At 30.8% G+C, this 15703-nt stretch overlaps 3 protein-coding genes across 3 annotated transcripts; 2 read left to right on the forward strand and 1 right to left on the reverse strand.

The window, feature by feature from the left end:
* Window positions 1-1740: 1740 nt before the first annotated feature.
* LOC142226519 (pyruvate kinase) lies at window positions 1741-3547 on the reverse strand. The gene has a single exon (XM_075296576.1). It carries the CDS (start codon window positions 3433-3435, stop codon window positions 1891-1893), a length of 1545 nt encoding a protein of 514 aa, XP_075152691.1. The 5' UTR covers window positions 3436-3547; the 3' UTR covers window positions 1741-1890.
* Window positions 3548-6177: 2630 nt separating this feature from the next.
* On the forward strand, window positions 6178-8162 carry LOC142226520 (ribosome biogenesis protein WDR12 homolog). Its single transcript, XM_075296577.1, has 5 exons — window positions 6178-6452; window positions 6528-7209; window positions 7273-7519; window positions 7589-7721; window positions 7791-8162. The coding sequence occupies exons 1-5, from the start codon at window positions 6394-6396 to the stop codon at window positions 7960-7962; spliced, it is 1293 nt and encodes a 430-aa protein (XP_075152692.1). The 5' UTR covers window positions 6178-6393; the 3' UTR covers window positions 7963-8162.
* A 4768-nt stretch (window positions 8163-12930) lies between these two features.
* LOC142226522 (splicing factor C9orf78) lies at window positions 12931-14096 on the forward strand. The gene is made up of 3 exons (XM_075296579.1): window positions 12931-13128; window positions 13184-13806; window positions 13866-14096. Exons 1-3 carry the CDS (start codon window positions 13013-13015, stop codon window positions 14030-14032), a joined length of 906 nt encoding a protein of 301 aa, XP_075152694.1. The 5' UTR covers window positions 12931-13012; the 3' UTR covers window positions 14033-14096.
* Window positions 14097-15703: the final 1607 nt, after the last annotated feature.

The raw sequence follows: 15703 nt of genomic DNA on the forward strand, positions 1-15703 counted from the left end.
CAAAAATGTCCTCACAAAGAAGTTAATTGTATTAACTACACAGGACGTTTTTTACTTCAGTTTTTTCATATTTTAATGCGTAATTTTTGTTTTCTTTTTTCAAATAGTTTAAAAAAGAGTAAGAATAAATAAAATGGTAAAAATTATTCAAATTTTGCCACAAAAATGCTAAATCCATTATAGAAAAATCGATAATTTTTGAAAATATTCAAACAAGCGTTAGAATGTATAAAAAAATATACAAATTATTATAAATTAATGTTTCTTGAAGCTCGAGGTCTTTATAAATATTTATATAATTCTAACATAAGTTCGACCAAAAATCAAATAAAAACCGAATAAATAAAAATTATTTATTTGGGAAAATATCACACAACGATATGTATCACACCGTAAGAAGTGATGCAAATTTATTGCAACGGTGGACATTCGTTCTATGACGAGTTCCTATTACATTCATCGCTTCTCCGCCAATTTTGCACCACTTCCGGACCCAAAAATAACATTTTCACTTCTTTTTTGGCGACGCTTTTTTGCAGCATTATTAAGATATTAATTTATGAAAGAATAGTTTTAATACCAATTACTATTTTTTAATTAAGATGACTAAACCAGACTAAACAATATAATAAAGGAGCTTTACAGCCTGTCTATGTATGACGAATGAGCTCTGTGGATAGACTAAAATGAAAACAAACAGCTAAATTTATAACCAAAAAACAGCTGTTTCGATGCATTTCAGTTGATTGCTTGAACTCGTTCGACATAGAGAAACAGGCTGTTAGTTATTCAACTAAACCATAAGTTCAATCACAGCTCTATTTCATAAATATCAGACTTCATACATTGCCATCGGCAACGGCAAGGTTTTCAAATTCTGGGGGGGGGCTAAATTTTTTCTGGGGGTCTAAGCCCCCTCCCCAGAGGCCTTCCTACCCCACCAAACTCCCGAAGCTGTTGGCGAATCATTATCAATTGGTGTGTGGCCTGGGACACAATTCCTAAGCAATTGGTCAAAGTCGGCTCCTTCTGTGCGATTGATTCTTTCAATTCACATTCACATTTCCAACCACTTGGTTGAGTTATCGCCCTTAAACGCGGTAAGTTTTCTCACGTTAGCAAAATATTAAGAATCGATAATAGTACTACATGGAATTTTTGTAGGTAGAGAAATTTTCTTCTTGGGATACCCAATAGGACTTAGGTAGGTTAGGTATTGTGGTCCTTTATTTTGGACTCACGTAGACTATTCATTTCATTGTGATACCACAAGTGGTGAACTTCTGTCCTATTAATATGTGCTGTCCGATTCTACAAATGTCTAGCTCAATAACAAGGTACTTCCTTTTTATAGCCTAGCCCGAAAGGCGTTTCACATTAGGGTGACTTAAAGAAACTTTAAAACACTCAGAAATGTCGCCAGTGGATAATCCACCCTTGAAAAAATGTTTGGGGATTTTTTATTTGCTTATACATACATTAATCAAACATATGGCACGCCTCTGTATCCAACAAATGTGGATATGAAGAAAATCCGTATATTTTACTCCTGCGAATGGGGCATACTATTAGCACTCATCGAAATGCAATAAACAATAAAATACAACCTCGAATACACATCTTCATTTTTGTAGCAACACAAGTATATAGTATGTAAATTAAATTTTTAGTAGTAGGCAATGCATGTTTTCTTTTATATTTGCCTTAAAGTTCCTAAAAATTAAATAAATGAAAAAAACATTTGTTTGTTTTTCATTTTGGAACTGCTACTTTATTAACACATCTATTTTAATCAATAAATATATAAATATTATTTAGATTTCATTAATTATAATGGTGGTGGATAGTCAACGGTCAATGCAGATAGACTAAACCATTGCGGTTCAGAATTTATTCGACAGGTACAATACGCATAGTGTTGGTGAAACCGGCACCCTGTTTCCAACCAGTGACAATAACAACTTGGTCGCCAGTTTTAATGAAACCGTTCTTTTTACCGACTTGTACACCAAATTGAACACGAACATCGACATCCTTGAGCCAGTCAGTTAGTGGAGGTTCTTTGTAAACGAGAGGAACCAATCCTCTGTATAGATGAGCTTGTCTAGCTGTTTGCGAGTGACGAGTCACAGCAATGATGGGACATCTGGGACGATATTTGCTTATGAGGTAAGCAGATTTTCCAGTAGTCGTTATAACAACAATGGCTGCAGCCAATGACTTGCTAGCGGCTTCAACAGCGGCAATAGCTGTAGCATGGGCAGCATCCAAAGTGAACGACTGGGTTGCACGTACCAAATCGCTAAATAGATTTCTATGCCACAAAGCAGCTTCTGCCTCTTTGCATGTCTTTGCCATGGTCGACACACATTCCAATGGATATTCGCCCTTGGCAGTTTCTCCGGACAACATAACACAATCGGCTCCATCAAGGACAGCATTGGCTACGTCTGAAATTTCAGCGCGAGTGGGACGAGGCTTCTTGATCATTGATTCTAGCATTTGAGTAGCGCAAATTACGGGTTTACCAGCCCTGTTGCAACGGGAAATAATGGATTTTTGTGCTATGAATACCTTCTCTGGTGGAATTTCAATACCCAAATCGCCACGAGCGACCATTATGCCATCGGAGGCAGCAATAATTTCATCCAAGTTGTGCATGCCTTGTTGATTTTCGATCTTTGATATGACTTTGATGTTTTTGCCATTTTCGCCCAAAACGTTGCGAATTTCTGTAAGTGCAGCAGCATTGCGAATGAAAGATGCGAATATGATATCAACACCCTGCTCAACACCGAACTTCAAGTCAGACTTATCCTTTTCGGACACAGCTGGCAGATCAACGGGTACACCAGGCAAATTAACGCCTTTCCTGGAACCCAAACTTCCTCCGTTTTCAATTTCACATGTCAAGGTGTCACCAGTAACTTCTTTTACAATCAAAGAGATCAAACCATCATCAACATAAACACGATTTCCAGGCTTGACCACTTTAACAATGTTCTCATAATCTACAAAGACAACGTCTTTGTTGCCCTTCTCGGCGTACTGCTTATTGGTTGATAGTTTAATAGTTTCATTCTTTTTCAATTCAATTTCAGCAGTTCCGCTGCCCTCGATTAAACCGGTACGAATTTCGGGACCCTTTGTATCCAATGCAATTGCAACGGGGTATTCATAACCTACTTTTTCAGAGTAATTTTTGGCAGCCTGACGAACATTCTTGACTGTCTCGGCATGATATTCATGAGAACCATGGGAGAAATTCATGCGAGCGATATTCATACCAGTGGCCATCATCTTCTCTAGCATTTCAACGCTAACAGATGCGGGACCAATGGTACATATGATACCGGATAAACGGATTTGGGAAACAGGTGCATCGAACTGCAATCGGCACATATGCTCCAGTTGGGAATCTGCTTGTGCGGCCATCTTTTGAGGATAGTCTTCCGGCTGTGTGACTGATTTGAAAATGAAACGATAGATAAATGACGATAGATGACTCCTATTTGAATGACCTTAGTGAATGACCTTAACGAATGAACAGTAACAAACTTATATTATATCATACACACTACTTTCGACAGCCTTGCCATATAGCACACATGACAGGCTCCCGCATTGGGATAAATCGTTCAATCACATAAAGAGTTTTTGTTTATCAGTCATGCAGACTATAAGTTTAGCCGGAAAACAGCGTTCCTGTCGAACATATCCCAAATATTGGCCACATTAAGGCCAGTATGCACCTCTAGCGAAATTTTCGGTAGCAAAAATTTATTTAAGTCTACAACAAAAAAACAGGGCTGTGTACACAAATTTTAAACCAGCTAATCGCTTTTAAAAATTGTTAATATATATTCCAAATATTCCTCAAATAAATTGTTTATTATTTACAGACCTTTTAAAACTTTTACGCACACAATGATTGTAATAAATTAAATGCTTTTGACAACCCTGTTATTTTCATTAGAGGTGCGTACCAGCTTACGAAATTGAACGCTACCGAAAATTTCGTTAGCATAAATAGCAATGCATTTCTTATGGGAATGAAATTTTTCGCTAGAGGTGCATACCGGCCTTTATAAGTTAAGTCCGAAGTTATAATCGATACTGCTGCATGTTTATGGGATTGATAACACATTTACTGGTTATTTAGCCATCGCTCACAATTTGTATCGATTGGACACGCTGTAAGCTTCTTTACAAACACAGACATTCCGTCCGGAAAAACTTATAGTCTGCAGTCATAAGTCGTATAAAATATCGCCCTATGGCAATATTCTGCGAAAAATGAATATTGGCATTTATAACAGTGAGTGGGGTCCCAAACACTGTTGCCACATTTGGTAGAATTCTACCAAAAATGGTAGATTTTTTACTGTTTCGTAAATTCGTAAAATTCTTTATGTTTTGGTAGACAAAATTTTCCATACAAATACAATTTTAAAAGATTTTCTGAAGAAAAAAATGTTTGACAAAATTTTCTATAGAAATAAAATGTTGACAAAAATATCTATAGAAATAAAATGTTGACAAAACTTGCTATAAAAATAAAATTTTAACAAAATTTTCATATTACAAATATGTTCAATAAAATGAAATGAAATAAAATTTGCAAAATCTAAGGAAATAAGTCGGTTTTTCCTTCCTGACGCTATAACTCCAGAACGCAAGAACCGATTTGCACGGTCTTGCATTCGTTGGAAAGATCTCGGACTCTGTGAGGTTTTTAGCAAATTCAAGAAAAGTTTCACAGGAAAGCGGGAAAATCTTTTTTTACATCCAGCGCACATTACAAAAATTTATAATTTGAATTCATCGCAGTAGCTTTTGTTATAAAATAATTTTATTTTTTTCACATGAAAAATGGAGATCATGTGGTGAAAATAGGGTACCTCAGTTTTTGATATCTGGGGGGGGGGGGGAAGGAGACACCCCACTTGCCCGACTTTTTCAAAATTGGGCCAAAGTTCTCCGATTTGAGTGAAATTTCCAAGGAAGATTAGAGGTGATGTCTAGACAAAGACCCGCTACTTTATTTTTCGATAGTTGGTCGCGGAGGTGGACCACACCTTTATACGACTTTTGTTTAAAGTACTATAAAAAAAAATTATCTTATTTACTTGAGATTTACAGAGAACACTCCGTGAGGTTATGAATTTATTATGGGGTACCCAATTTTGTAATACATGGACGGGAAGGGGACCTCCCCCTTGCCTCATTTTTTGAAATTTGGAACAAACTTATCCGATTTGCTTGAAATTTTCAAGGAAGGTTCAAGGGGACGTCTAGGCAAAGAACAACTACTTTATTTTTCGATATTTGGTCGAGTAGGAGGCCTCCCCTTTGTCCGACTTTTTTTAAAGTACTCATTAGCGGAATATTTAGGTGTCTTTTTAGATCAATTTAGAACGCTGCCAATAAGAGCCCCTTCAAACTATCAGAAAAAGTGCATTTTAAGGTAGTTGTAAAAGAATCATTGAGGTCAAATAAAACACGATTTTGTAGATGTTTTTTAATTTGATTAAAAATTTATAAATTCTTATAAATATAACATTTATCCGTTTATCTCATCACATTTAACATAACTTTTTTCTTTAATAAAAGAATGATGTTGATTTACACGTAGAAAGTTACATGCTGCAGCATCTATCAGTCGTTTGTTTATTCTCGATGGAAGCAGCGTGTCTGGGAAAATATCTGAAAAAAACAGTCACTTTATTCCATTTGGTTAGTCGAAAATTGTTCACCATATACCTTTCACAATTTAAGAGCAATAACTATGTTTTCAGCACTTTATTTTCGTTGTTATTTAAATAAATTATAATAAGCTAGTTGCGCTTGGCGTTTCACAAAATATAAAATGGCTCTTCTAACAGTAGTGATGGCAAAATACTTGCATGTACATTTTATTTATTTTTTTTTTTTAATTTCCTATAGTTCCTAAAAAATTATACTTTATAAGTACAAAAGACTTTAAACCAAATTACAATTGAACAGGGCTCTTGAGCATATTGCCTTTTACAGATTTTCTGTGTGGAGCTGCCTTGTAAACAAATATCACCTCACTGCCCTCTTCACCTCAACAATTACTCGCTCATCTGTAGAGCACACGAATGCCTCTTTTACTGAGTACTCTTTGACTCCACGTTTTGAAATATCATGTGGCAACACCTGTTTCATTTGACATGTGTTGACCGTGTAAGCCTAAGAAAACATTGGACCAAAACGTGATTTTTTGAAAAATTGAATAAAGCCAGATTCGAAAACATAAATATAAAGAAAAAACCTAACAATTTACTTATATATTCGATCTGAGACGGTGATCTCGCTATAGTATAGTAGTGGAATTCTTCAAAATTTAATTAGAATCTAGATAACAAAAACATGGAAGCTGAGAATGGTGAAGGACAAGTCCAAGTGCATTTAAAAACAAAACAGGAACAGTAAGTGGGATGAATATGAATGAAATTTCCATGATATATTTTTATCATAATATCGAACACGTTTTTATACAACAGTTATGGCGTTCCCGATGTTCCTTATTCCATTGATGCTACAGTGACCACAACAGAATTGAACACTTTTGTAAATACTTTACTGGCACAAACATCCGATGATGGTAGTCACAAATCAGTGGAATTCGATTTTTTAGTTTTCGATGAGTATTTGAGAGGAAGACTATGTGATCATTTGCGGGAAAAGGCAATTTCTTTTGAAGATGCCATAGAAATTGAATATGTAGAGCGTTTTCCGGCACCTGAGCCACAAGATTGTCTGCTACACGACGATTGGGTATCAGCTGTTAAAACAAGCGGAAAATGGGTACTTACAGGCTGCTACGACAATACTCTCAACATATGGACGATCAAAGGCAAACACGTTCTAACGATTCCTGGCCATTCGATGCCCATCAAAGCTGTTGCTTGGGTATCCTTGGATAATGAAAGGGGTAAATTTGTTTCGTGTTCTCAAGATCAAACTGCCATGCTGTGGGAATGGGTTGTAGAAACAAATTCCGTAGAATGTGTTTCGGTTTGTAAAGGTCATGAAAGAGGTATAGATTGTGTAGATGTAAGCCCTAATAAGGAGAGATTTGCCACCGGTTCATGGGATACAATGTTAAAAATATGGTCATCGGAGATTAATGAAGCAACTGATGGATCTACAAAGAAAGCTAAACTTGATTCAGGATCTACTAGGGTAAATATTGTATTTTGTGATTGGTTCTATAAGAAAAACTGAATAGATCTTGCAATATTGTAGACTCCCAAAATGACTTTGCAAGGCCATCGTGAATGTATTTCAGCCGTCCAATGGATGGACAATGATACTTTGCTAACTAGCAGCTGGGATCATACTATGAAAGTATGGGATTTAAATATGGAAGGTATTAAAACTGAAATAGCCACCAATAAATCGATTTTCGATGCCAGTTACTCCAATCTAAATCGCCTAATTGTCACTGCATCAGCAGATAAAAATATAAGACTTTATGATCCAAGGACAAACCGTAAGTTCTTCAATTCATATTTCACATCTTGTTGTGTACAAAGCGTAAATTATATATTGCAATTTACAGAAGGTTCTGTGGTACGCAACACCTATTTGGGTCATCAACAATGGGTCGAAACTATTATGTGGTCAACTACAGATGAGCATCTCTTTGTATCGGGTTCCTATGATAGTCAAAATAAATTGTGGGATTGCCGCAGGTAAGTCAAATGAGAATGAAAAAATATTAAGTCAACTTAATTTGTTCTTATTTTACTCTCCCTCTTTAGCCCTAAGGCCCCTCTCTATGATTTGTTAGGCCATGGTGACAAAGTTCTGGATATTGATTGGTCGAATCCAAAGTATATAGTTTCTGGTGGTGCAGACAATACAGTTCGTGTTTATAAGTCACGAAAGGCTTTAGCTTCAGATTCGGTTACAAAAATGGATACAGACAAATGATAAATTAGAAAATCGGCATAATTCAATGAAAATCATCCAAAAAAAAATGTACAAACACAATAAATTACTACAACTAACGAATATTTTCCGGGAAAATATTAATTACTTTATACTCGAAATGATTGCCTAGATATATGTATTGATATATATTTGCGTGTCCAACCTTAACGTGAACAATAAATAACAGCAATCTTTACAAACATGATGTACTAACTTTAAAAACATAATTTTAATATACATATGAGTTGATTGCAGAGTATGCTTGTATAGAACAGTCCCAATACGTTGTTACCTTCGACAAAAATATTTCCGGACTGGCACTTAACCCATCATATATATTAGAAATAAATTTATTTTTAAATAAACTCGGAATAAAATGCTTTCGAGACATTGCTAAAAGATTTTTCTAATTTAGTTATGACATAGCAAAAAATTGGTTCTATACGCATAACTTTAAAACCACTTCCAAAAATGTTCTTATTATCTACACCGGAATACTTTTTCATATTTCTAATGCATAATTTTAACTTTTTTTTTGCTACAAATAGGTTCAAAACTGTAAAAATTAGTAAAATAATACAAATTCAAATTTTGTCGAAAAGATGGTAAATCCATTATAGAAAAATTCCGAATTTTTGAAAATATTTTCCACATTTGTTAGAATTCTACCAAAAATGGTAGATTTTTACTGTTTGGCCGATTGGTAGAATTCTTGATGTTTTGTTAGATTTTGCACAATATTCCCAACTAATAAGAAGTAGTTCACAAATTTTCCAGGGAAACAAAATTTTCTATAGAAGAAACATTTGACAAAATTTTCCATAGAATTAAAATTTTAACAACATTTTCTATAGAAATAAAAATTTGACAAAATTTTCTACAGAAATAAAATTTTCTATAGAAATAAATTTTAAACAAAATTTTCTATAGAAATAAAATTTTGACAAAATTTGTGATAGCAATAAAACTTTGACAAAATTTTCTATAGAAATAAATTTTGTACAAAATTTTCTATAGAAATAAAATTTTTACAAAATTTTCTATAGAAATAAAATTTTTACAAAATTTTCTATAGAAATAAAATTTTTACAAAATTTTCTATAGAAATAAGATTAAAAAAAATCTATAGAAATAAAATTTTGACAAAATTTTCTACAGAAATAAAATTTTCTATAGAAATAAATTTTAAACAAAAATACAGCCAGATCTATACTAAAGGCTGTGGAAAAGGTTCATTCGCCCGAACCGAAACATGTACAGTCCAGGCGTGTATAGATTGGTATCTGGCGTTTTCTTTTCAATGGCTCTATTAACCATGTTCCTTAATCTATATCTGTCCATAAAGCTCGAAGAATAATTGTATAATTAGATATAAAATTTGCGATATAAATAAAATTTTGACAAAATTTTCTATAGAATTAAATTTTTTACAAAATTTTCTATAGAAATAAAATTTTAAACAAAATTAAAAAAAAAAAAAACAATCTATAGAAATAAGATTTTAACACATTATTCTATAGAAATATTTTTACAATATTTTCTATAGAAATAAAATTTTGACAAAATTTTCTATAGAAATAAAATATTGGCAAAATTTTTTATAGAAAAAAAAATTTGAAAAAATTTTCGATAGAAATAAAATTTTGACAAAATTTTCTATAGAAATAAAATTTTGACAAAATCTTCTACATTTTAATTAATTTTCTATAGAAATAAAATTTTGACAAAATTTTCTATAGATAAAATTTTGACAAAATTTTCTATAGATAAAATTTTGACAAAATTTTCTATAGAAATAAAATTTTTACAAAATTTTCTATAGAAATATAATTTTGACAAAATTTTCTATAGAAATAAAATTTTGACAAAATTTTCTATAGAAATAAAATTTTGACAAAATTTTCGATAGAAATAAAATTTTGATAAAATTTTCGATAGAAATAAAATTTTGACAAAATTTTCGATAGAAATAAAATTTTGACAAAATTTTTTATAGAAATAAAAATTTTCACAAAATCTTCTACATTTTGAATAAAATTTTCAATAGAAATAAATTTTAATTAATTAATTTTCTATAGAAATAAAATTTTGACAAAATTTTCTATAGAACTAAAATTTTGACAAAATTTTCTATAGATAAAATTTTGACAAAATTTTCTATAGAAATAAAATTTTTACAAAATTTTCTATAGAAATAAAATTCTGACAAAATTTTCTATAGAAATAAAATTTTGACAAAAATTTCTATAGAAATAAAATTGTGACAAAATTTTCTGTAGAAATAAAATTTTGACAAAATTTTCTACAGAAATAAAATTTTCTATAGAAATAAATTTTAAACAAAATTTTCTATAGAAATAAAATTTTGACAAAATTTGCGATAGAAATAAAATTGTGACAAAATTTTCTATAGAAATAAAATTTTGACAAAATTTTCTATAAAAATAAAATTTTTACAAAATTTTCTATAGAAATAAAATATTGGCAAAACTTTCTATAGAAAAAAAAAAATTTTGCAAAAATTTTCGATAGAAATAAAATGTTGACAAAATTTTCTATAGAAATAAAATTTTGAAAAAATCTTCTACATTTTGAATATAATTTTCAATAGAAATAAATTTTAATTAATTTTCTATAGAAATAAAATTTTGACAAAATTTTCTATAGATAAAATTTTGACAAAATTTTTTTGACAAAATTTTCTATAGAAATAAAATTTTGACAAAATTTTCTACAGAAATAAAATTTTTACAAAATTTTCTATAGAAATAAAATTTTGACAAAATTTTCTATAGAAATAAAATTTTGACAAAATTTTCGATAGAAATAAAATTTTGACAAAATTTTCGATAGAAATAAAATTTTGACAAAATTTTCGATAGAAATAAAATTTTGACAAAATTTTTTATAGAAATAAAATTTTCACAAAATCTTCTACATTTTGAATAAAATTTTCAATAGAAATAAATTTTAATTAATTAATTTTCTATAGAAATAAAATTTTGACAAAATTTTCTATAGAAATAAAATTTTGACAATTTCCTATAAAAACAAAAATTTGATAAAAATTTCTATAGAAATACAAATTTTGACAAAATTTTCTATAGAAATAAAATTTTGACAAAATTTTCTGTAGAAATAAAATTTGATAAAATTTTCTATAACAATAATCATTTGATAAAATTTTCTATAGAAATAAAGTTTTGACAAAATTGTCTATAGAAATAAATTTTTGACAAAATTTTCTATAGAATTAAAATTTTGACAAAATTTTCTATAGAAATAAATTTTTTACAAAATTTTCTATAGAAATAATATTTTAAACAAAATTAAAAAAAAAAATCTATAGAAATAAAATGTTGACACAATATTCTATAGAAATGAAATATTGACAAACTTTTCGATACAAATAAAATTTTGAAAAAAATTTCGATTGAAATGAAATTTTGACAAACTTTTCTATAGAAATAAAATTTTAACAAAATTTTCTAAAGAAATAAAATTTCCACAAAATTTTCTATTTATTTATGTATTTATTTATATATCTATAGAAATAAAATGTTGACACAATTTTCTATAGAAATGAAATATTGACAAACTTTTCGATACAAATAAAATTTTGAAAGAAAAATTCGATTGAAATAAAATTTTGACAAACATTTCTATAGAAATAAAATTTTAACAAAATTTTCTAAAGAAATAAAATTTCCACAAAATTTTCTAAAATTTTGTCTAAATTCTAAAAATAAAATTGTGACAAAATTTTCTGCAGAAATAAAATTTTGACAAAATTTTCTATATAAATAATTTTTTGACAAAATTTTCTATAGAAATAAAATTTTGTCAAATATGATTATTTTGTTTGTAAAAATTTGTAGTTTTTTTGGTAAAATTTAGTATGGGGTCCATACTAATAAGTTTGAAAAATTGACATATCAATTTCCTACCCTATAAAGTAAGGAAGAAGAACAACGCAACTTTAAACTAGCCCCGTAGTCCTTTTTGTAATACGTCCGCAATATATGACTCCATGGCGGCAATGAAAACATTCGACTGAGCGAAAGACTTTTTATTTTTGAAAACAAAACTAAGTCGTACGGGACCTAATCAACAACTTTGTCGAACTGGCTGAAGGAGTTAAGATCCGGTGTCTTATCAAGGTGTATGGTTTTTGCAATATGGGGTCGTTTTTTTCTCTATTTTCGTTAGCATTGAAACGACACAATAACTTTTAACGGTCGTCAGATTTTTGATATGGTTTACAATTGGGAAACTGCAGCCACCGGCCTCTTTGGTTTATGCCTTATTGTTGTAGCAGTGTGTTGATGGAATAGTTGAGGCTTTTACATGTATGGAACAATGGATACACAAATGAACTTCACTTACCAAAATTCTCAGCGGCTCAAGCAAAAAACACACAAAAAGGTGTCATGATTTCGGATTCACAACGCGAAAGAGACTTAATGTAAACCATACACTATAGCTTATTATGGGGTGATTTTTATTTTCAATAGATTTTTGAGAATTTGACTCACTATTCGGCTTTTCACATTACTCAATTGCACTCTATGGAAAACAACACTATTTGGTTAAATATGCTCCTACACAATGTAGAAAACGTTGTTTGTTTTATTAGATTTTCATTTTAATCAATTGCAATCTATGGATACAGCACTATTTGTTTAAATTTGCACATACACAGCTAAGAAAACGTTGCTTACTTCCTCCGGCGTTTTATACAAACTAGCAAGCTTTAAATGGCGCCAACCAAAAGTGGAGCAATAATTGCAAATGTCTGACAAGTATTTGAATTTAACAGACATTCAATTCATACGTCTCGGAAAACGTATTGAATTCAAACAATTTGTAAACATGACCCGCATACGTGCTAATTTAGGTTGCAGCCTTATACGTTTGGTTAAACGTTTGACGCAATATAAAAATGATTGAAGCCACCTTAATGTTCATAAAACAAAACAAAAAAAAAAACAGCTGTAAATAAATAACAATAGCCAATCATCTCATTAGATCAAATAAAATCCAAAAAAATATGCTGGAAAACGAAGACATCAAGAATGAAAATGAAAACAAAATCGTTTTTAAGAAAAAGCCACGCAAAAATTTAAGACAAAGACGGAATTCCGATGAAGAACCTGAACCTGAGCCGTGAGTAGTAGATTACGAAAAGTCTCCTTCTGAATTTTACCAAAGGCTTTTCCAGACTTTCCTTGGCGGAAATTAAAGAAAGACAAAAGCTACGCGAGAGACCTCATGGCGTTAGTGTGGTGGGTCTAGCTTTGGGTAAAAAGTTGGCTCCCGAAGAAGAAATAGCCATTAAGGACCCCTTCAATGTAAAAACTGGTGGCCTAGTAAATATGCATGCCTTAAAATCGGGTGCAATGAAGGAGGCCGAAGATGATGCCTATGATGTCGGTATTGGAACAAAATTCTCAGCTGAAACTAATAAACGTGACGAAGATGAAGAAATGATGAAGTATATAGAACAGGAATTGCAAAAACGGAAAGGCCGTGCAGAAGATGCCAACGCAGACAATGATACAGTGACAGATTCACAAAAGTACCTAACACCTGAGGAGGCTGCCTTATATGCATTGCCAGATCATTTAAGACAATCATCATCACATCGTTCAGAAGAAATGTTATCCAATCAAATGCTAAACGGTATACCCGAAGTTGATTTGGGTATTGAGGCAAAAATCAAAAATATCGAAGCAACTGAAGAGGCCAAACAGAAATTGTTGCAGAACCAAAAGAATAAAAAAGATGGACCCTCACAATTTGTACCCACAAATATGGCTGTTAACTTTATGCAGCATAATCGATGTGAGTATAAAATTCATCTAAAGATATTCATAAAATATATGAGCTCTATTTTTTATTAGTTAATATTGAGGAGAATAATGACCACCAGAAAAGGCGTTATAACCAATGGAAGACTGGTGATAATACAAATGAAAATCCAAATAACCAGGTTGGTCCAAATGGTGTCAAAAGGGCTACGGACAACTATCATTACGATAAGTTTAAGAAACAATTTAAACGGTATTAGATGTAATTTGCATTTTTAAATTATGTATAATAAGGCAAATAAATATTTTTTTAATATTTAAAAATTTTATGTCGTTTCATTTAAAATACTACATTCTTCGCAATACTACTTCACCCATACAATATTAAATTGGAATCCGTACGTAGCCTTGCGCCTACGTAGCCTTGCAATCCAATTAAAGCAATCCAATACTGACATTTTTCTACTGGTAGCCTGGATACGACTGTTTCAGAAACGCTCAATTAATAGAGAAGAAATGCCTTAGAATCTTTGTCGGAAGAACTAATTTAGATTTACTACAATAAACACAATGGTCAAATGCAAAATTTTATATAGTAGTTTTTTGGAAGTATAATGCGGTTCTGGTAAGTTTTCCTCTTCGATATGGAGGTATATTGTTGTATAGGTCCATTTTTAAGAGTGTGCGGTATCAACGATTTGTAGTAAATGAATTTAATAACGTCTTAATACTTAATTTTTACTCTCTCTAAAAAAAACTTGATTTTATTTATTTATTTAAAAAAATTCAAAGTTTACAAGTATTTTTCGTTCTGCGCCACAAATAAAATTTAAGGAGAAACACTTGACAAAACTTAGTTACAGATATATATTACAAATAAAAAATTATATACACGAAATGTTTAACTTGTAGAAAATACTAATTATGCTATACATAATTATACAAATGTAAATATTTAAGTTTAGATTCGAAGAAGCATTTTTATATTTTCATACAAATAATCTTTAACATTTCTCTTAAAACTTGGTAAAGGTGGGTTCGAGTTTAGCCGCTAAAATAACCATTTCTCACGATTACTTTTCCCTAATAATACATTAAAAATAATATAAACTTCGTGAAAATTTGCTTTGCATCAAACAGGTACCATTTTATATTGTTTTAACTGATTTAATTTCGGTTTTAAGGTGAGTATTAAGTTCGAGTTTAGCCGCTAAAATCGATAAAGTGAAAACTAAATTAGTAAGAAAAAGGCATAAAATTATAAATATTTGTTGCAAATTTTATTAGAACTTGATGGGGAAAAGCCCAACGCAAATTTTCACAAAGTTTGTATTCCTTAAGCTGAGTACTATGTTCAGTTTTCAAGCTGAAAACAGCTTATTTTCGCGGTTACTTTTTTTAATCAATTAATTTCGAAATATTAAATGGGACGCAATCAATACATTGGATCTTTTCCATCCATAAGAGACTTGATAAAAATGTTATCGTCTTCATATATATTTTTGCACTTTTAATTTAGTATTTTGGTGAAAAACACGAACATAGTACTCACCTTTAAAGTGGATTATAAAAGAAAAGTAATCGTGAAAAAATGACGATTTCAGCGGCTAAACTCGAACTTAATACCCACCTTTAGCGGCTAAACTCGAACTTAATACCCACTTTAAAGGGCGGTACTATTTTCGCTTTGAAATTTTCGCGGTTAAAGGTAAGTACTATGTTCGCTTTTCGCGTTGAAATTTTCGTAGTTACTTTATTAAAACAGCTCAATACAAAGCAGATAAATTGACTCAATTGATGCGCAGTTTCTTGTTCCTCTAGATTTCGACAAGACGTTACAGGAATAAGTTTGTTATCAATTATAATTTTGGTTATTTAAAGAAAAGTAATCGCGAAAATAAAGTGGTTTTCAACTCGAACACCGAACATAG

Source organism: Haematobia irritans, chromosome 2 (assembly GCF_050003625.1).
Source record: "Haematobia irritans isolate KBUSLIRL chromosome 2, ASM5000362v1, whole genome shotgun sequence".
Taxonomy (NCBI): Eukaryota; Metazoa; Arthropoda; class Insecta; order Diptera; family Muscidae; genus Haematobia; species Haematobia irritans.